The 22,085-nt window shown below is 45.7% G+C and overlaps 4 protein-coding genes across 7 annotated transcripts in view; all 4 read left to right on the plus strand.

Moving 5' to 3' along the window:
- Window positions 1-9,765, plus strand: part of LOC130164335 (H-2 class II histocompatibility antigen, E-S beta chain-like) — a 36,455-nt gene extending 26,690 nt beyond the window's left edge. The window contains exon 6 of the mRNA XM_056369009.1: window positions 9,669-9,765. Within this exon, the coding sequence (XP_056224984.1) occupies window positions 9,669-9,750 (82 nt within the window). The 3' untranslated portion in view covers window positions 9,751-9,765. The remainder of the gene's footprint in view (window positions 1-9,668) is intronic.
- Window positions 507-4,913, plus strand: LOC130164347 (HLA class II histocompatibility antigen, DP alpha 1 chain-like). Its single transcript, XM_056369027.1, has 4 exons — window positions 507-655; window positions 1,630-1,878; window positions 2,758-3,042; window positions 4,522-4,913. Exons 1-4 carry the CDS (start codon window positions 592-594, stop codon window positions 4,641-4,643), a joined length of 720 nt encoding a protein of 239 aa, XP_056225002.1. The 5' UTR covers window positions 507-591; the 3' UTR covers window positions 4,644-4,913.
- LOC130164345 (H-2 class II histocompatibility antigen, E-S beta chain-like) lies at window positions 7,573-11,104 on the plus strand. Of its 2 annotated transcripts, XR_008826594.1 has the most exons (7): window positions 7,573-7,721; window positions 8,052-8,321; window positions 8,770-8,983; window positions 9,161-9,228; window positions 9,555-9,668; window positions 10,324-10,883; window positions 10,935-11,104. XR_008826594.1 is itself a non-coding variant. In XM_056369025.1 (6 exons), exons 1-6 carry the CDS (start codon window positions 7,667-7,669, stop codon window positions 10,347-10,349), a joined length of 747 nt encoding a protein of 248 aa, XP_056225000.1. In that variant the 5' UTR covers window positions 7,573-7,666; the 3' UTR covers window positions 10,350-11,104. The 2 variants fall into 2 exon arrangements, 1 of the variants encoding a protein (XP_056225000.1); XM_056369025.1 differs by having other exon boundaries at window positions 10,324-11,104.
- Window positions 11,105-16,686: 5,582 nt separating this feature from the next.
- LOC130164362 (uncharacterized) lies at window positions 16,687-22,032 on the plus strand. 3 transcript variants are annotated; one of them, XM_056369045.1, is made up of 7 exons: window positions 16,687-16,775; window positions 18,096-18,165; window positions 18,499-18,658; window positions 19,901-20,076; window positions 20,159-20,281; window positions 21,219-21,340; window positions 21,846-22,032. In XM_056369045.1, the coding sequence occupies exons 3-7, from the start codon at window positions 18,543-18,545 to the stop codon at window positions 21,897-21,899; spliced, it is 591 nt and encodes a 196-aa protein (XP_056225020.1). In that variant the 5' UTR covers window positions 16,687-16,775; window positions 18,096-18,165; window positions 18,499-18,542; the 3' UTR covers window positions 21,900-22,032. The 3 variants fall into 3 exon arrangements, with proteins under 3 accessions (XP_056225020.1, XP_056225021.1, XP_056225022.1); XM_056369046.1 differs by lacking the exons at window positions 16,687-16,775; window positions 18,096-18,165 and having other exon boundaries at window positions 18,548-19,502; XM_056369047.1 differs by lacking the exons at window positions 16,687-16,775; window positions 18,096-18,165; window positions 18,499-18,658 and adding an exon at window positions 19,551-19,682.
- The last annotated feature ends 53 nt before the right edge of the window (window positions 22,033-22,085 follow it).

Raw genomic sequence — 22,085 nt, forward strand, 5'->3', positions numbered from 1 at the left:
CTCTCCCTCTCTCCCTCTCTCTCTCTCTCTCTGTCTCTCTCTCTCATGTTGTTTCATGTGCAGCAACATGTGTCTGTGACGTGTCAGAGGAGTTTCAGAGTAAAAGTCCTCTGTTGCTCCTGTGGAGAAGAGATCAGCTGAGAGCTCAGACAGGAAGTGAAGCAGCAGCGTCTGTAAATGTTGAGAATAAAAATAAAGTTTTATAATGTTTAAATGAAATAGAGGAGTGACGTCAACATGAGGATGATTTTATCTCACGTTTGATTTTATTCAAGATTTTCTTGTTTTGCTGAAAGTTTCAGAATAAAAGTTTCCAGCAGCTTGATTTAAATCCTCTGTCTTTTATTCTGAAAAACTCTCATGATTACAAAATAAAGTTCCATATTAAATTAGAGTATTGATTATTGATGGAGGCTCCAGCTGTGAGTGTGCCGGCAGCTGCTGCCTGTGTCTACCCGGACACTGGTGACATCATGTGATCTCTGCTCTGTGATTGGCTGCTGTGTGAGTAAGAGCTGAGCTGCTGCTGGACTTTGTGTCAGTTGGTGTCAGTCGTCTCTCAGATCCACAGACACTCAGTTTCACCTGCTGATGAAGATGATGATGAAGGAGCTGCTGCTCTTCCTCTCCTGTGTCGCCTGCGTCTCTGCTGACAGTAAGTTACTGACTAGTTAACCAGCTACAGACAGGAGGTCACTGACTAGTTAACCAGCTACAGACAGTAAGTGACTGGCTAGTTAACCAGCTACAGACAGGAGGTTACTGACTAGTTAACCAGCTACAGACAGGAGGTTACTGACTAGTTAACCAGCTACAGACAGTAGGTTACTGACCAGTTAACCAGCTACAGACTGTTAACTACAGACAGGAAGTTACTGACTAGTTAACCAGCTACAGACAGTTAACCAGCTACAGACAGTTAACCAGCTACAGGCAGTAAGTGACTGACTGGTTAACCAGCTACAGACAGTAAGTGACTGACTAGTTAAACAGCTACAGACAGTAAGTGACTGACTAGTTAACCAGCTACAGACAGGAAGTTACTGACTAGTTAACCAGCTACAGACAGGGGGTTACTGACTAGTTAACCAGCTACAGACAGGAGGTTACTGACTAGTTAACCAGCTACAGAGAGTAATTTACTGACTGGTTAACCAGCTACAGTCTGTTAACTACAGACAGTCAGTTACTGACTGGTTAACCAACTACAGACACTAAGTCACTGACTAGTTAACCAGCTACAGACAGTCAGTTACTGACTAGTTAACCAACTACAGACAGTCAGTTACTGACTAGTTAACCAGCTACAGACAGTAAGTTACTGACTAGTTAACCAGCTACAGACAGGAGGTTACTGACTAGTTAACCAGCTACAGTCTGTTAACTACAGACAGTCAGTTACTGACTGGTTAACCAGCTACAGTCTGTTAACTACAGACAGTCAGTTACTGACTGGTTAACCAACTACAGACACTAAGTTACTGACTAGTTAACCAGCTACAAACAGTCAGTTACTGACTGGTTAACCAGCTACAGACAGTAAGTTACTGACTAGTTAACCAGCTACAGACAGTCAGTTACTGACTAGTTAACTAACCAGAGTCAGTTAACCAGGTCTTGTCTCTTCAGGTGTCCATGTGGACCTTGCTGTCACTGGATGTTCAGCCTCTGATGGAGAGGAGATGTATTCTCTGGATGGAGAAGAGAAGTGGTTCGCAGACTTCGTCAATAAGAAGGGAGTTTACCCTGTGCCCAGTTTCATAGAAAGTTTCAAGTACGTGGAGGGAACTTATCAACAAGCTGAGGCCAATCAACAGATCTGCAGATCAAACCTGAAGAACAGCCGTGTTGGCATGAAGGAAATCCCTCTGGAAAATGGTAAAAGAGAAATCACATTTAAAACCTCTGTAACTTTTCTCCTCCACAAACAGAAACACAGATTTATATTTAATGAGCTCGTTAATATGAAGAAATAATTAATTATGTTTTAATGTGAGAGACGACCTCATCACACTGTGTGTGTCTGTGTGTGTGTCTGTGTGTGTGTCTGTGTGTGTGTGTGTGTGTGTGTGTGTCTCTTTGTGTATGTGTGTGTGTGTCTGTGTGTGAGAGTGTGTGTGTCTGTGTCTGTGTGTGTGTGTGTGTGTGTGTGTATATCTGTGTGTGTGTGTGTGTGTGTGTGTGTGTGTGTGTGTGAGTGTCTGTCTGTGTGTGTGTGTGTGTTTCTCTAGTCATATCAGGGTGAGGAGCTTCCTGATTGGCTCACTGGTCTGAGGGCTGAACTTAGTCACCTCCTTCCCCGTGACCTCTGACCTCCTGGTTGGGGGGGGGGAGTGTTGTTCTTTGATCTTCCTCCTGCAGATCAATAGTTTCTCTTTACACATGTGGATCCTCGACCAGAGGAAGACTCTGACCTCTGACCTTTGACCTCTGACCCAAACGGTCCTGGTTAGTTAGAGTGGGGGGGGGGGGTGTATCAGATCTCTGCGCAGCATCATCAGCGCTGTCATCAGTCACATGACGTAGTTACAGTGTTGACGTTGTGGCAGCAGCTTGTGCAGAGTTCAGACATGTGATCTGGTTCAGCTCCAGTCTGATTGGTCCTCCATCATTAACTCATTAACTCAGTAATCAATACTCTGCTGAATGAATCAGTGACGTAACTCCCTCCTTCTCCTCGTTGCTCCGCGTCCATGACGACAGAGTGTTTCTCAGAACATGATGTGATCCAGTTTAATAAGACGTGTTCCTCCTCAGATCCTCCCTCCAGTCCCATGATCTACACCAGAGACAGAGTGGAGCTCGGAGAGAAGAACACTCTGATCTGTCATGTGACCGGGTTCTACCCTGCTCCTGTCCAAGTCCACTGGACCAAGAACGGAGAGAACGTGACTGAAGGAGCGAGTCTCAACGTTCCCTATCCCAACAAAGACGGTTCCTTCACCCAGATGTCCAGACTGGACTTCACCCCACAGCTGGGAGACATGTACAGCTGCACGGTGACTCATCCAGCTCTCAACCAACCACTGACCAGAATCTGGGGTGAGACGAGGGACTGACGTTCTGTGTCTGTGTCCAGATGTGGAGCTGGAGTTAAAGTCTCTGTCTCCAGATGTGGAGCTGAAGTTAATGTTTCTGTGTCCAGATGTGCAGCTGAAATTAATGTGTCTGTCTCTGTGTCCAGATGTGGAGCTGAAGTTAATGTTTCTGTGTCTCTGTGTCCAGATGTGGAGCTGAAGTTAATGTCTCTGTGTCTCTGTGTCCAGATGTGGAGCTGAAGTTAATGTCTCTGTCTCCAGATGTGCAGCTGAAGTTAATGTCTATGTCTCTGTGTCCAGATGTGGAGCTGAAGTTAATGTCTCTGTGTCCAGATGTGGGGCTGAAGTTAATGTTTCTGTGTCTCTGTGTCCAGATGTGCAGCTGAAGTTAATGTCTTTGTTTTTGTCTCCAGATGTGGAGTTGGAGTTAATGTCTGTGTCTCTGTGTCCAGATGTGGAGCTGAAGTTAATGTCTTTGTTTTTGTCTCCAGATGTGGAGCTGGAGTTAATGTCTGTGTCTCTGTTTCCAGATGTGGAGCTGAAGTTAATGTCTTTGTGTTTCTATGTCCAGATGTGGAGCTGAAGTTAATGTCTGTGTCTCTGTGTCCAGATGTGCAGCTGAAGTTAATGTCTTTGTTTTTGTCTCCAGATGTGGAGTTGGAGTTAATGTCTGTGTCTCTGTGTCCAGATGTGGAGCTGAAGTTAATGTCTTTGTTTTTGTCTCCAGATGTGGAGCTGGAGTTAATGTCTGTGTCTCTGTTTCCAGATGTGGAGCTGAAGTTAATGTCTTTGTGTTTCTATGTCCAGATGTGGAGCTGAAGTTAATGTCTGTGTCTCTGTGTCCAGATGTGGAGCTGAAGTTAATGTCTTTGTTTTTGTCTCCAGATGTGGAGCTGAAGTTAATGTCTGTGTTTCTGTGTCCAGATGTGGAGCTGAAGTTAATATCGATGTTTCTGTCTCCAGATGTGCAGCTGAAGTTAATGTCTGTGTTTCTGTCTCCAGATGTGCAGCTGAAGTTAATGTCTGTGTGTTTCTGTCTCCAGATGTGGAGGTGAAGTTAATGTCTGTGTGTTTCTGTCTCCAGATGTGCAGCTGAAGTTAATGTCTGTGTGTTTCTGTCTCCAGATGTGCAGCTGAAGTTATGTCTGTGTGTTTCTGTCTCCAGATGTGGAGCTGAAGTTAATGTTTGTCTCCAGATGTGCAGCTGAAGTTAATGACTGTGTGTTTTTGTCTCCAGATGTGGAGCTGAAGTTAATGTCTGTGTGTCTCTGTCTCCAGATGTGGAGCTGAAGTTAATATTTGTGTGTTTCTGTCTCCAGATGTGGAGGTGAAGTTAATGTTTGTGTATTTCTGTCTCCAGATGTGGAGCTGAAGTTAATGTCTGTGTGTTTCTGTCTCCAGATGTTGAGCTGAAGTTAATGTCTGTGTGTTTCTGTCTCCAGATGTGGAGCTGAAGTTAATGTCTGTGTGTTTCTGTCTCCAGATGTGGAGGTGCAGCAGCCCGGTATTGGACCTGCAGTTTTCTGTGGACTGGGTCTGACCATCGGTCTGCTGGGTGTGGCTGCTGGAACCTTCTTCCTCATCAAAGGGAACGAGTGCAGCTGATTGGCTGGGGCTGATGATGTCATCAGTGTGTCTGTAGAGTGTCCTATCAGGCTTTAAGCTGCTCAGCTGGAGGTTTTACAGCTTCACTCCTGTAATCAGAGAATCACCTGTTTATGATCCTGATGTAAATAATAATAATAATAATAATAATCATCTTCATCATCTTCATCATCTTCATCTTCATCTTCTTCATCTCACCTGTTCTTACAAATCACCAAACCAGATGTTCTGTCTGTGATCAGCTGCAATAAACGTCCTTTGTCCATTAAAGCCTCCTGTTCTGTGTGTTCAGTTCATGTCTCGACCTTTGACCTTCATCACGTGTCGACATCATCAGTCTGTGACATGTGACCACAGGTCGACCAATCAGAGACGATAACAAATCAGTAACGTCTGAATCAATGTCCGTCTGTCAGAGGGGCCACAGCTGACTGACAGGTTTATTATTGATCAGAATATTGATCCTCTGACAGAGTGTATCATAACTGAGGTATCGATACAGTCAGAGTCTGAGACACGACGACGACGACGACAACAATAACAACAACAACAACAACAACAACAGCAGCAGCAACAACAACAACAACAACAACAACAACAACAGCAACAACAGACAGATGTTGAGGTGTTAAAGGGACGGTCACTGTTGTGTTTTATGATCTAACAGACGTCACCTGAAAGCAGCAGGTAACTGTGACATCACAGCCTCCTCCCTCATGATTGGTCAGCTGTGTGCAGGTGAGAGAGGAGGCGGGGTCTGAACGTCTCTCAGGTGTCCTTTCATTCTTCTTCATGTGAACATCGATGTGTGTGACAGTTACCTGCAGACTTCAGGTCAGTTCTTATAGAAACTGACCTGATGAACTCAGTTTCTACTGAACTGAATATTAAAACCATCCAGCTCGGCTTCACTGAACCGTCACACGTCACCTTCACATCCAGGTGAGCAGGCCACGTTAGCCCTGTGAGCTAATGTGTGCTAATTCACATGGTATGAAGTTACTGTGAGCAGAAGGCGGGAGACGACAAGGCCTCTCTCCCTCCATGACACCTCCCCCTGTGGACGGGACTACTTGATGTGGCGGAGTGATTTTACCCCGGAGAGGAGCGCTCACTCTGCAGCTTCTTCAGGAGCTGAAATGTCAGAGGCAGCTGCTCACTGACATAAAGAGAAAAGCTCCATGTGAAGAATCTGAATCATCTCTGACTGAAGATTCAAACCTTCAACAGAATCTGAAGCTGATGTTTAATGAAAGAAAGTCTTAGTTTCAACATGAGTCACAGAGCGACTGGAAGAAGCTGGATTCAGATTCACACTGTTCCTCTCCTGTGAGTCAGTCAGAGCTCCGTTACCAACCGGTGGACGTAACGTCTCCAACAACAGTTTGGATTTGAACACAACAAGAAAATAAAGTGAGTCTGAGGGAAAGTCCTAAATGTTCTGGGTTCTTTCATTTAAACACTGTTGTGTCTGAACAACAGAGAACCTGAGAACATCACCGGAGTCACCAGGTGTTAAACCCCGGGACAATCCCAGAATGCAACAGGAGGAGAAAAGAGACTCAGGTTCCTGACATTGCTCCTTTGTTCCTCCAACAGTAAATGATGAAGCAGCATGAAAGTAACTGACACCAACATCATGAGAGTGGAGCTGCGTCTGTGCTGCACATGAAGCTGCAAATAAAAACACTGAGGAATTTAAAGAACAAACGTTGTTGTTGTTGATTTGAAGTTTTATATGTTTCACATTTTTACAAGCTGCTCAAACTTTAATGAATAAAAACTGTAACATTAAACACCTGAAGTTTCCACACGATAAAACTAACTGGCTCCTCCCCCTGTACCTGCACAGTCACTGTGACTCACCTGTCCGTCTCCTGACTCCACAGGTGTGTCACACTCATACTGACCCCTGGAGGCTGCGAGGAGAACGACCACGACCTCAGATCAGTTCCACACTGACCTGAGGTCAGTCACTAATAAATGATTCATTAAGAGAAACAGCAGCGGCTAAATCTGGACCCTGGACTCTGGACCCTGGACCCTGGACCCTGGACTCTGGACTCTGGACTCAGGACTCTGGACTCTAGACCCTGGACCCTGGACTCTGGACTCTGGACCCTGGACTCTGGACTCTAGACCCTGGACTCTGGACTCTGGACTCTGGACTCTGGACTCTGGACCCTGGACCCTGGACTCTGGACTCAGGACTCTGGACTCTAGACCCTGGACCCTGGACTCTGGACTCTGGACCCTGGACTCTGGACCCTGGACCCTGGACCCTGGACTCTGGACTCTGGACTCTGGAGTCTGGACTCTGGACTCTGGACTCTAGACCCTGGACCCTGGACTCTGGACTCTGGACCCTGGACTCTGGACTCTGGACCCTGGACTCTGGACTCTGGACTCTGGACTCTGGACTCTGGACCCTGGACTCTGGACTCTGGACTCTGGACTCTGGACCCTGGACCCTGGACTCTGGACTCTGAGACCTGATGCTGGTCTAGATTCTGGCCTCTGGGACCTGATGCTGGTCTAGATTCAGGACTCTGGCCTGTGGGACCTGATGCTGGTCTAGATTCAGGACTCTGGACTCTGGGACCTGGTGCTGGTCTGGATTCTGGACTCTGGCCTGTGGGACCTGATGCTGGTCTAGATTCTGGACTCTGGGACCTGGTGCTGGTCTAGGTTCAGGACTGTGGACTCTGGGACCTGGTCCTGGTCTAGATTCTGGACTCTGGGACCTGGACCCTGGACTCTGGACCCTGGACCCTGGACCCTGGACCCTGGACTCTGGCTGATTGTAACAAACAGCTGATTGTGTTGCTCAGTGTTTTCATGTCCATGTTTAAAGTGAGCAACTCTTCAGGTTTCACCTGAACACAGCACAACAGGAAGTGAACCTCTGCCACAGCTGTCTGCCTGGCAACAGGTGACGCTGCAGGTCATGTGACCTCGTCCTCTGGTTTTTACAGCAGCTCTCAGTCCGACTGTGTCAGTGTTTGTCAGGTCAACAGAGGAACATGGCTTCATCCTTCCTCAGCTTCTCCCTCCTCTTCATCGCTGCGTCCACAGCAGGTAGGATCAATACACTGATCAATACACTGATCAATACACTGATCAACACACTGATCAATACACTGATCAATACAATGATCAATACACTGATCACTGATCTATACTCTGATCACTGATCGGTACACTGATCAATACATTAATCACTAATCTATACACTGACCAATACTCTGATCACTGATCTATACACTGATCAATACACTGATCACTGATCAATACACTGATCACTGATCTATACATGGTCTGATCAGTGGATAGATCTTAACTGATAGATCAATACATGTATGATCAGTGATCAATACAGTGATAATTCTCTGACTGTTTGTTCTTCAGATGGATTTATGGAATATGCAGTGGATCGCTGTGACTTTAACTCCACTGAGCTGAACGACATCACGTACATTCGGTCGTACTTCTACAACAAACTGGAGTACATCAGGTTCGACAGCAGAGTGGGGAAGTTTGTTGGATACACTGAGTTCGGAGTGAAGAACGCTGAGGCCTGGAACAAAGGTCCAGATGTGGTTCAGATGAGGAATCAGAAGGAGAGATACTGTGTTCACAACATTCAGATCTGGTACCAACTGGCTCTGGCTTCATCAGGTGAGTGTTGGTGACATCATCAGGTTAAACCTCAGGTTCATCCACCGACTGAACCTCACACTCACTTTGTTCCACATGTTTTTATTATTATTTTTCTGGCTTCATATTTTCTCTGTTGGTTCGTCAGGACTCATTAACGATGATGTCACAGTCTGTGTCTCCACCTGGTGGAGAAACACCGTCACTGCAGCTGCTGCTGTTCATCACACTGTTAATGACAATTATCATTTTATCTTTTGATTTTCTGCTTCGTTTTCCCAGAAATCAAAACTATAAATCTGTTGTTTGACATTAACGGTGATATTTTTATACATATATTATATATTAAAGCTGCAGCAGATAAAACTGCTGCTGTTACAATGTGATCATGAGAAAACAACAACAACAACAACAACAACAACAACAACAACAATAGTATTGATAATAATGATAATAATGTGTGTTCCAGTTGAGCCCTACGTGGTCATGAGCTCCACGACGCCCCCTGCTGGGAAACATCCTGCCATGTTGGTCTGCAGCGTCTTCGACTTCTACCCCAAACAGATCAGAGTGAGCTGGCACAGAGACGGACAGGAAGTCTCCTCTGATGTCACTTCCACTGATGAGCTGGCAGATGGTGATTGGTTCTACCAGGTCCACTCTCACCTGGAGTACACACCCAGGTGAGTCCACCTGCAGGTCCTGGGCCAGGTCCAGCTGGGTCCAGTTGGTCCAGTTAGTTCTGGTTGGATCCAGTTGGGTCCAGATCAAGTTGGTCCAGTTGGGTCCAGTTGGTTCTGGCTGGGCCCAGCTGGGTCCAGATCAGTGGTGTGACAGAAACATGTTGGTTTGTGTTGAAGGTCTGGAGAGAAGATCTCCTGTGTGGTGGAGCACGCCAGCCTGAAGGAACCTCTGGTTACTGACTGGGGTAAGTACCTGTCTGTCTGCTCACCTGTCTGTCTGCTCACCTGGCTGTCTCTACCTGTCTGTCTGTCTGCTCACCTGTCTGTCTCTACCTGTCTGCTCACCTGTCTGTCTCTACACCTGGCTGTCTGCTCACCTGTCTGTCTCTACCTGTCTGTCTGCTCACCTGTGTGTCTCTACCTGTCTGTCTCTACACCTGGCTGTCTGCTCACCTGTCTGTCTCTACCTGTCTGTCTGCTCACCTGTGTGTCTCTACCTGTCTGTCTCTACCTGTCTGTCTCTACACCTGGCTGTCTGCTCACCTGTGTGTCTCTACCTGTCTGTCCTCAGATCCGTCCATGCCTGAGTCAGAGAGAAACAAGATCGCCATCGGAGCCTCAGGACTGATCCTGGGTCTGATCTTATCTCTGGCTGGATTCATCTACTACAGGAGGAAGGCCCGAGGTCAGAAACCAGTTTACACCAGTTTACACCAGTTTACAGTCTGAAACCAGTTTACACCAGTTTACACCAGTTTACAGTCTGAAACCAGTTTACACCAGTTCACAGTCTGAAACCAGTTCAGTCCAGTTCAGACCAGTTCAGTTCAGTCCAGTTCAGACCAGTTCAGACCAGTTCAGTCCAGATCAGACCAGTTCAGTTCAGTTCAGACCAGTTCAGTTCAGCCCAGTTCAGACCAGTTCATCCCAGTTCAGTTCAGACCAGTTCAGCCCAGTTCAGCCCAGTTCAGTTCAGTCCAGTTCAGACCAGTTCAGTCCAGTTCAGACCAGTTCAGCCCAGCTCAGACCAGTTCAGTTCAGCCTAGTGTTTGTAGTTTCCTGTGACAGCTGTCAGTGAACGCCTCGCCAACAGCAGAGAGTTCCTGAGCGAGCGCTGCTGTTCACTGCAGTCAGCTGTTCTACACTCACACAGTGTCACTGCTGCGACGCCTGTAGTGCACGTCACATGGACGGGAGAATGAGACGCACCAACAGCAGCGTCAGCACCTCAAGCTATTAACCGTGATGTCATCACAGTTTATGACCCAAACACATGGAATGATGAATGTGCTGTATGTTTCTGTTTCTGACCCGGTCCTCATCTCTTCTCTCTGAACCAGGACGGATCCTGGTTCCTACCAACTGAGACGGTCCTGTATCCTGGACCTGAACCTGGACCTGTATCCTGGACCTGAACCTGGACCTGGTGCTGGTCCTGGTCCTGGTCTTGGTCCTGGTCCTAGTCTTGGTCTTGGTCCTCGTCTTGGTCCTGGTCTTGGTCCTGGTCCTGGTCCTTGTCCTGGTCTTGGTCTTGGTCCTGGTCCTGGTCTTGGTCTTGGTCCTGGTCCTGGTCCTGGTCCTGTTGCTGCTTCTCAGATGGAAGAAAAATCAGCTGCTGCTTTAACCTGCTTTCTGTTTTCAGCTCAGACTCTCGGTGCTGCCACCTGCTGGACTGGCTGAACACCTGAGTCTTTAGACCTGGTCCAGGACCATCACACTGTAAACCACAATCCTGTTCATTGGTCAGGTCTGATCTGGACTCTGGTGTCTCAGCTGGACTCTGACGGTTCTGGATCAGGTCTGATCTGGACTGTGGTGTCTCATCTGGACTCTGACGGTCCTGGATCAGGTCTGATCTGGACTCTGGTGTCTCAGCTGGACACTGACGGTCCTGGATCAGGTCTGATCTGGACTGTGGTGTCTCAGCTGGACACTGGCGGTCCTGGATCAGGTCTGATCTGGACTGTGGTGTCTCAGCTGGACCTGAGCTCTGCTTCACCTGCTGCTTCGCTGTGTGAATCACTGTTTTCCTCGGTGGTTCTGGTCTCTGATCGTATCTGATCCAGTTTGATTGATTCTGTATTTTTCTGCTGTAACAACAATAAACATCAGAAACTCTGAGACTCGCTGTCTGCTTCAATGACCACATGACAACAAACATCTGGAACCAACAGGCCTCAAACCAGCTGCTGGATCACAAACCAGTTTTACCAGTTCTGGTTTAAACCAGTTCCCAGTCTTAAGTCTTTGTCACAGTTTACCATCGAGGTCGAACTCGTCACATGACCAGTTTTTAAAGACGTACCTGAACCTGTCGTACCCGAAACGTCCAGCAGCATCGTCACAGTTCAAGTGAGTTTAACATCTGGAGCGACTCAGGTGAGTCTCATGTCCAGGTGAGTTCACACAGGTAAATAATGAAGATATCTCCGTCTTCAGGTTTCATGAACGTTCCCCTCACCTGCTCCGACACGTGGAGATCATTCATTCGAACATGATCTAAATAAACACAATCAGAGATGATTCATCATAAACTCATTATACACTTTAAGGACCTCGTGTCAGATCCAGGATCTGTGATTTATCTGAAGTCACAGATCTGATCACTGTTAATATGATCAGACTGGATCAATGGAACATGATCAATAATCAGCTGCTGCAGCTGCTGAGGTGAGACGTGTGGATCAGACTATTTCCTGGAGTGAGGAAACAGACTCAGCAGTTTGATCCATGATGAAAATAATTATTAGTCACAGCCTCATTTAAATCGTCAAGTTTCCTCCTTTTACTTCAGTCTGAAGACGGAGAATTTCACAGTGTGTTAAACTGGGAGGGGGGGGGGGGGGGACACGAGTACTGTCACATGCCACCACAGCTGCTCTTGGTGACCACCATGGACAACATGGCGTCCCACCAGCAGCTGCTGCCATGGCGACAAGTACCATGAATAAACAAGAGGTTGATGGCAGTGCCACAAGTGGTACATTTGTAGTCCCGGAGGTATTCCAGCTTTTTTTAAGACATAAACCAGGAAGTAAACCCGTTTGTAGTCCTTAATCCAGGAAGTAAACCCGTTTGTAGTCCTTAATCCAGGAAGTAAACCCATTTGTAGTCCTTAATCCAGGAAGTATTCCAGTCTGTATCATGGCCCCGCCCCCCCAATTGACCCATTAATGACACAGAGAGGTTGTTTAGTTTTTCTGTTTAATTTCTTTGTTTTTAATCATCAGTTAAACACAAGGAAATTTTCAGGCAGGAAAAATCAACCAATCACAAACAAGTAAGATCATATGACATCATACAGCGGGACCATCTGATTGGCTGGTCACTCTTTAAAGGAAGACGATTGGTGCAGAGCAGTGCAGGTGTGGGAGGGGCGTTTCAAGGTCGCATGACAGTGATTGACATGGTTGTCATGGTAACAGCCATCATGCTCAGCCCCATGATGACAGTAGTAAACAAAAACAAACATGTAAACAAATCAAGAGAAAAAAACACTTGCTAACACCTAACTCAATAACCAGCCATTAACTAAATTAACTAACTCGTTAAGATATCCACTAATTAATGATCGAATTAACTAACGAGCCAATCAGCTGCAGCAACAAAGATCAATAGAAAGAGGGAAGACAACAAAAAATATCATGACACCAACACTGTGGTGGTGTCCCCCTCATTTGATGTGCTGTGCTCCCCGGTGGTGGTTATTTCAAAGTGTGTGTGTGTGTATGTGTGTGTGTGTGTGTGTGTGTGTGTGTGTGTGTGTGTGTGTGTGTGTGTGTGTGGGTGATTTATTTCTATGTATTTATTTTGGGTGAACCACTCCCTGTCCACCTGGTAAGCCTCTGCTCCTGACTAGTTGCCTTTTTTTTGTGTGAATGATTTTGATTATTTATTTTAACCGATTGTAATAAAATATATATTTTTATACCTCGAACCACGTCTCGTGCCAAATGAATAGAGCGAACCAGTAGTTAGAACCCAAATTCCCAGGGTGGCGTTGTTGTGCAACCATAAATTTCTCAAACATATTTGACATCTGTGAGTGAGCATCCACCAAGGTTCAACATGGCCGAAGAGACAGACCAGTCGTCAAACTGGTTGCTGAACTGGTTTGTGATGTGGTCTGTGGTTTCTGGACTGGTTTCTGGACTGGTTTGTGAACTGGTTTGTGAACTGGTTTGTGATATGGTCTGTGGTTTCTGGACTGGGTTCTGTTGAGGCTTGATGTCTGGGATCTGACTGATAAAACCAGATTATTGTGAACCTGTCATCTGGTTTCTGAGCAGCCAATCAGAGCCAGCCACACCTGGTGACACATTCACAGAAGCAACCCGACTTCCTGTGATCTGAACTTCAAAGGATTTTAATGTTGTAAAAAACAAAGCTCTTGTAAAGAAGCCAAACAAATAAATAAACAATAATAAACAAGTGATAAATAAGTAAAGATAAATAAATAAACTAAAGGTCGATCAATAAACACATCAGCTGTGTGATCAATAGTTTGGTCTTTGATTCGTGCAGATTGATACGATGATCGATCGTCTGGCGCTCTTCAGTCCATCCTCAGTGTCAGTGACATCAGAGCGTGTGTGCGTGCTGATTGGTCGGTTTCAGGGTCGGTGTGTTTGAGTTAAAGCTGCACTGAGAGTGTCGTAGGATCACGTCACAGAAAACTACCAAACACCAACGATGTGTTTACACGGCTACGGGAGAGAAAGTGACAGAGTAACTCGGAGTCAGTGAACGCATCACGAAGCTGGAACAAGACTGAATGGAGGAGGAAAATATGCCAGAGGTCTGATCTTATCACTGTCTTCTCTCTGCCCACACACACACACACACACACTACAGACACACACACACACACACACACACACACACACACACACACACACACACTACAGACACACACACACACACACACTACAGACACACACACACACACACACTACAGACACACACACACACACACTACAGACACACACACACACTACAGACACACACACACACACACACACACACACACACACACACCACACACACACACACCACACACACACACACAACACACACACACACTACAGACACACACACACACACACACACACACACACACACACACACACACTACAGACACACACACACTGCAGACACACACACACACACACACACAGACACACACACACTACAGACACACACACACACACACACACACACACACACACACACACACACACACACACACACACACACACGGCGTGATTTAAAACCAGACTGGAGCTTCTCAGAAACAGCGTTCGTGTGGAGGTGTGACTCCAGTCGGTCGTAGACCTTCTCTAAGACCTTGATAGAGGAAGGAAACGGCCTGAAGTCAGACAGAGCTGAAGGTCCAGCTCGTCCTCTCTGATGAGGGGCTGAACTGCAGCAGGTTTGAAGGCAGCTGGAATTCATCAGGTCGACAACACACGGCTGAAGGCTTTTAGAAACCTCTTGAGGAGACGGTGGGAGGCTGTGGAGGGTCGTGAGATGGCCGCAACTACTTCACTTCAAAAGGAGAGAGGCACCTGCTCCGACTGCTGAAGGTGTTTGTGTTTCATGTCACTCTTTAATAAAAGTTATAGACTCACAGTAAATCCTGCTGTAAAACACAATACACAGCCATTTAAACTCAACCCTGACGTAAGAAGACGGATGGGTTTATTTCAGCGTGATGACGTCAGGGATTGTTGAGGGGTTTTTTAATAAGTGACGTTTTATGAGTCCAACACTCTTCGGTTCAGAACCAGTCACAAACTATTTTACATCCAGTTTCAGTCAATAAACAAAGTATGGAAATGATGAAATTGTGAGTTTTTATAACGAAGTTAGGTTTGAATTTATGACGTCATTCAGACTGTAGGAACAGAGTGATGCTCGCTCTCTCATTGGCTGATCGGCCGTCGGCGAAGCCCGAGCCTAACTACCTGTCTGCGGCGGCCCCTCCCTCCTCGCTGCCCCCCCCCCGTCACTTCTGCTGCGGTTTCCCCTCACTACACTGTAAGAAATGATTCTGTGCTCATGTAGATTTGAAAATTGTGTTTTTGATTTTGAGGCAGTTATTTAATTGAATTTCAAATAAAAATGTTCGGAATAAAATGCACCCATTGTAGTTAAATAAAACATAAGCATTATGTTTATCTAATTCCAAATAGAGAGAATATTGATTGAATTCAAATTAATGTAATCATGCAAATTTTAATTGAAAAGCACTTCCTGTCAAAGTGGCTTTTTTTTTTAATTCAGCAGGCTATCATTTGGCCACAAGACATTTGAATAGAGTACAGACAATGAATGTTCATATTCTTCCACATTAACCATCTTGCAAAATTTAACTGGTTAACTAACTAACTAACTTAACGTCTTTTGTTATCGCTGGGCTTGTAAGAACAACGCATGTTATTACAATATAAAATGAGCTATCACAGAAAAAGAGACTGAGCAGTAACAGAAAGTCGGCTTCTGCTGGCAAAGCTATATGTTTATGTAGTAGTGTGATGTTGCTGTGCTATAATATGAACAGGGCATTATACATTTTGGAAGAATTCATATGGATCGAAGGACAAACTTTTATTTTGAAGGACACGCGTTAGCATTTCCGCTATCATGTTTCCTACGTCGCTTGTGTGTTGATATATCCTCAGTATGTTCTGAGGGTTGGGTTTATGTCAAGGTTAGACACCTTTCCATGAAGAGAAATATTGGGGGTTATTACTGAAGAGGTTTCTGAAAGAAATGGGAAACGCAGTAACAGAACGCTGTTTCATATCTGACTAGCGGTGTTGAGTTTGGTAGTTGGAGTTTAGTGAGCCCGCCGCCGAACTACAAAATAGGTGCCGAATCAAACAGTGGCTCTTAACGTTACTTTATTTAATAAGTGTTACGTGTTTACATTTCTAAATGACAGAAACATTCAGTGTTTTTAATTAATTTTATTTTTTTGTGATTGACTTATCAGTTGTTGCTTTCCTCCCCAGGACTCAGTGCACTCTCCTGTCGAGAGGACCAGAGACGTTGTCCTCGGTTATTATGGACTACCTGGGAGAACATGGCTGAACTTAGTTTGCATTAACTCAATTCAAGGACCATAATTCTTTAATTCCTGGAGTAGATGCTGTTGTCAAGTAGATCCACAGATCTGACCTTTGTTTTGGTTTTTTGTAGTATCTTTTTTTAACAGCTCTTTGTCATAGATTCTCCAAATCTCTGAACTCAAGCTGAGAGATGAACATTATTCTTCCACAAGATACTGAACACAGAGAGGGAAATTATAGTAGAACAGCATAAACCCTGATTACCATGAACTATTGTAGACCAGTGTTTCGCAAATGCACCACCTTCATCTCTCCACCTTCATCTCTCCACCTTCATCTCTCCACCTTCATCTCTCCACCTTCATCTCTCCACCTTGGAGGGGAGGAAGGGAGGGAGGGGGGGGAGGGAGGGAGGGAGGGAGGGAGTGGGGGGGTTGTTGGATCCTATTGGAGTTAATTACTCGCGAGAGCGCGGCCTTGAAAGTGACGTCACGTCAGGCACCAGGTGAGAGTCAGAGGAAAGGTAGACTTATTAGCAACTCAGTGACGCTAACTTGGGTAAGCTAACTGTTAGCATTAAGCTAATATCTACACGTCATTATGTTTTACCTGCTGACTGCATTTTCAGATGAGCTTGTTCAGATACTTCTCTAAGAAGAGGAAGACAACAGATGAAGAAGACGCTGGTCAGGAAGCATCATAAGCCTTTTACTGACTCGGTAAGAAATAGTGTTTTAATGTTCACACTTGTGATCAGATGTGATGTGAGTGTAAACTATATAACGCTGTTAGTGACGTCACTCACTTTAATGTAATCTCATTAGACAAGTAACATTAGACAGAGAGGAGTTAAACAAAGTGGAGGAGAGCAGTCCCCCCCCCCCCCATCTAGTTGATCTTTATATGTTTATTTATTCTTTTTATTTATTTAATCTTATTTTATTTATTTTTTACTTTTTACATTTTCAGCTGGTTAGAGTTGAAGTAACATTTATTTTTCTTGACATTGTACATGGCTGAGATATATATTGGAAAAGTTCAATGGTAGCGATAAAAACCATTTTCAACTGGGCAGCAAATAAATAGGTTTAGAAAGTAAAATCTGGTTTCAACTGCTTATTTGGTCATTTGTGTGTACTGTGGTCGCAGCGCACACTTTTGTGCTACACAATGTTCAGCTTCTACACAGCTGGAGAATCGCACATTTGAAAGTGCTATGTTTGTAAGTTGGCATTGATTTGGACTCTATCCCTCGAATATCAGTGAAATTTCTATTGTGGTTAGTCCAAAGTACAAATGTTTTTTACTCTATACAAATTGCACTTTTATCATTTATGTTTTGGCACATGCAGTTATGGAGGATTTTCTTTAAGATCTTTATGGAAACATGTTTATGGATATATCACCAGTGTATAATATGGCATTCTTTTTTTTTCTTTTTTTTACAAAATAGTTGAACTCAGCATTTTGTCCTTTTCAAAGTTCTGGTTTGAAATGCAAGAGCTAATTTCTGTCTTGAAATGAGACTGTGGTTGCAGTTTACACTGTTGTGTTAAAATGTATAGAAAGCACAAAAGTGAATTGTTAATAAAAGTCTTATTTGTTTAACATTCAATGTCATTTGAGTATTTTGAGTTCTGTACTTTCTGGGACATAGACTAGTTATTCCTAAGAAAGAAGAATATTTAGATTGAATTCATTGCACTGATTAAATTCGAATCATATATATATATATATATATATAATATAGATGATTATTACTCAATTATATATCATTGATATGTAGAATTAAATTAATTTTTATTAGTACTATTTACACACTAAGGAAGTTATCTTTTTCAACTCAACTCAATATTTTTGTTTAGGTTTTAATTAATTCTGTACTCTTTTCTATTTGAATATACTATATATATTAAACTATTATGGGTCTCATTTAATTAATATTTACTCAATACAAAACATTGTTAAATTTAATTAATATTGATTGTAATCTGTTGCCTCATTTTTATTGAGTAGATATGGTGTATCTTTTCTTACAGTGTACACCTGCACCACCTGCGGGGGGCGCTACTGCTGCAGCAGGTGTCTGAGCACGCACCGAGAGACCAGGTACGCACACTCTTGTCTTCCTACACCTGTGAGGACCCTGCTGACCTGAACCTGAACCTCCTCCTGACCTGGACTTTAAGATCCACCACAGAAGAAGAGACGGCCGACAGACGTGTCCGCTGAGATCTGAACACACACCTGAGTGTCTCAGACTGAATGTGGTGTCTGTTGACCTGCAGGTGAACTGAAGCCGTGCTCTTATTGGTCGGAGCGTCTCTGTGGAGATGAGCAGCGTCTGTAGAAGGAGGAGTGTAAAGACCGTGAGGCGGATCCAGTGTCTTTGTTCTGCGTCCTCCTGTCTTCAGTCTTGTTTTGTCCTCTGTGTCTCTGCAGGTGTTTGAAGTGGACGCTGTAACTCCCCCCCCGTCACCACGGCGATGGAGGAGACGATGGAGCTGCGGCTCGAACAAACATATGTTTTACCCGACAACAGCAGCTGCTCTCTGTCAGCCAATCAGGACGAGAGCTGCAGCCGTCAGTGGCCTGACAGAAGGTTTGTTGATGAATCGTTTCCGTCACATTTCAGCTGAAACACTGAAGCGTTCTCTGGTTCCACATCCTCACATTTCAGGATCTAAGGTTTTTCTGCGTCACGTGACAGAAAAGTGAATTTTTGGACTGACGGTCGAACAAAACAAATCGCTGAAGACGTCACCGATCAACAATCAATAAACACATGAAGCAACGATGACATCATCAGTAGTTGAAGCTGGAATCGGGACAAAGACGGCGAGAGTTGTTTGAACCAATCAGCTGTCTGCTGGGAGCAGGATCAATACTATTGATTAATGGGATCCTCTGACTTCTCCTCCAGCGCCACCTGCAGGTCACATGGGTCCATGGCTCCTGGTCGTGTCATGTGACCCCTCAGCAGTTACACGTCACCATGAGCCGCTTTAGGACGAGTGTCAGGTTCCTTCATACAACTTCATACATGAACTGCAGAACAGTTCACTGTGTGTGTGTGTGTGTGTGTGTGTGTGTGTGTGTGTGTGTGTGTTGACACTTCACAGTGAATGACCCCAGGTTAAAAGTCCAGCTGACTCACTCTCTTTTTTCTTCCTGGTCTCCATGGCAACAGTGTCATAAAACCATGTCAATCATTAATGTGGACTTTTGAGTTGTATATGTGTGTGTATGTTTTTCATGGATGAAGTTTTCCCTTAAAACCACACACACACACACACACACACACACACACACACACACACACACACACACACACACATGCAGGGAGAGCGAGCTAGAGCTGCACAGACTTTGTCCCAGTTGCAGGAAGTCGTCGTTGAGCCATCGACGCCGCGTGGAGCCGAGGAGCTGCAGCTTCACACCAGTCAGTGAGTACGAACTGGGAGAACTGGGAGAACTGGGAGAACCCCCCCCCCCCCCCACCAGCAGGACGGGTGGTGTCTCGCCTCATTCAGGAGCATTTAACGAAGCAGAGGCCTGAAGCAGGAAGCCGGTCGATCTCCACCTGTTGGTGCAGCTGATCCCTCTGATCACACCTGGCTGCACAGGTGACGCTGTGTCGTCACGACACCGACAAACACTGATGTTCATTTACTGAAGCTAGAAACCACGACGTAACGAGCTGAGGAGCAAACAAACAAACAAACAAACAAACAAACAAAGAGTTTATTTACAGCTCAGATTGAGACGATGCATTCAGGCGTCACATCACAGTCAGGACATTAGAGCTCTCTGGCTGCAGCTGCTAACACAGAATCTCTTTTAGGCTCCACCCACTGCAGGCGTTCATCATGAAGTCTTCATCATCATCATCATCATCATCAGTAACCTCCAGCTCAGTGACAGCTCGCCTAGAGACCCAGCTGCTCTGCTCTTCATCCTCTGCTCCTCCTCCTCCTCCGTCTCTGCAGAGTCCAGAGCTGCAGGCAGAGTTTGTCCAAGGTGAACATCTGTCTCACAAGACGACGTCACAGCTGTCCACGTCTTCTCGTCTCCATCATCTCTCTTCTCTTTTTGTTTCCAGAGTGTCGGAGCAAATTTCCGTCTCATGGCGACGTCAGTGAATCCAGCGTTGTCTCCTCCCCCTCCTCCTGTCCCCGGAGCTCCTCGTCCTCCTCGTCTCCTCCCTGCTCCGACAGCAGACCAGGTGAGCTGGACCAAGTGCAGAGCGCCTGGATCAGTTGCAGGTAGAGAGGAAACGGCTCCCTCTGGTGGACAGGGCCGATCATGATCAACACGTCTGACAGACACTTCGTTTCTCTCCTTCAGTAACTGAAACACCTGCTGAACACACACAGAGCAGGTAAACACGGGGGCGTGGTCAGTCGTGATGTGGCGACCCTCCGGACCCCCGCTGCACATCGCAGTGTCATTATTTCCCAACCAGCACTGCGGCTGGAAAACACACCAGCAGCTTCTCAGATTCAACTATGGACCAGTTTGACCAGTTTGACCAGTTTGACCAGTTTGACCAGTTTGACCAGTTTCCTCAGACTCAACACTTTCGTCCCGGACATTTTCATTCCCTGAACTATGAATCAGTTATTAAAGGAAACGAGTGTCAGACGTGTTGATCATGAAAAAGTCGACAGTTCGTCTTGATGAACAAAACGACGTCTGTTCATCACCTGACACAGGAAGACGAGACGAGCGTGATGAAACAACAGCAGAACAAACTGAGACGGTTCAGCTCCTAACACCAGGAAGAAAGCTCTCAGGGCTCTCTGGGCCCTCAGGTATATCCGGGCCCTCAGGTATATCCGGGCCCTCGGGTATATCCGGGCCCTCGGGTATATCCGGGCCCTCGGGTCTATCCGGGCCCTCGGGTCTATCCGGGCCCTCGGGTATATCCGGGCCCTCGGGTCTATCCGGGCCCTCGGGGCCCTGAGGGGCCCTCAGGTCTATCCGGGCCCTCAGGTATATCCTGGCCCTCGGGGCCCTCGGGTCTATCCGGGCCCTCGGTGTCAGTAGTATGTTTGTGTGGGAGCTGAAGGGTTAAACTCTGTCAACAATCAGCTGGACGTTCTGATTGGTTGAAGGTCACAGGTTTGAATCTGTGGTTGGTTCATTTTGTTTGTGTGCAGCTCGTCTGTCGCTGTCCAGCCCCGAGCTCCTATCAGAGCTGAAGGAGTCCAGGACCCGCCCCCTCCGACACGTCCCCGCCCACTACGGCCTGACCACTGTCTTCTCTGGACGAGGAGGACAGGTGAGCAGAGACATGACCGTGTGTCCTCAGGGACGTTTTGTGTTAATGTGACCAGCAGATGTTTTCCATGTTCATACAGATGTTTTCCATGTTCATACAGATGTTTTCCATGTTCATACAGATGTTTTCCATGTTCATACAGATGTTTTCCATGTTCATACAGATGTTTTCCACAGAAATGTTACACTCAGGACAAAAACTCTCTCCCACTGAAACACACTGACACTGCAGATGTTGATCTCTCTGCCACCACAACATAAAGTTTTTAGTCTGTCATTCTCAAGCCCCGCCTCCAGAATTTCAGTTTCCACATGTTTTTTTTATTGTATTTTACCTTTAATCTCAGATTCCTGAGTTTATATTTAAAATGTTTCCACATTAAAGCGACATGAGATTCACACGTGACCTGAATCCTCTTCCATCACAGAGAAACAGGAAGTTGTTGTTACTGTCATCTGGAGGTAAAAAACAGGATGATGATGATGATGATCTTCTTCTCTTCCAGGCCTCTGGTCCCGCCCTCTCCACACGACCAGCCAATCAGAGGACTTCACACTGACTATCAGCTCCTGGACCTCAAACCGTCATGGACTCATAAATCCTGTTTAAATGATCATTTCCTACATCGTGTCAAACTTGAACTGCACAGTTGATTCCAGATGTTTGGAAATAAACAAGAGTTCATTGACTGGCCTGATCGGCCTTCCTCTCCAAATATTAGTTCATTCGATCATACTAGAGACCA

The sequence above is a fragment of the Seriola aureovittata genome, chromosome 23 (assembly GCF_021018895.1).
Source record: "Seriola aureovittata isolate HTS-2021-v1 ecotype China chromosome 23, ASM2101889v1, whole genome shotgun sequence".
Classification (NCBI taxonomy): domain Eukaryota; kingdom Metazoa; phylum Chordata; class Actinopteri; order Carangiformes; family Carangidae; genus Seriola; species Seriola aureovittata.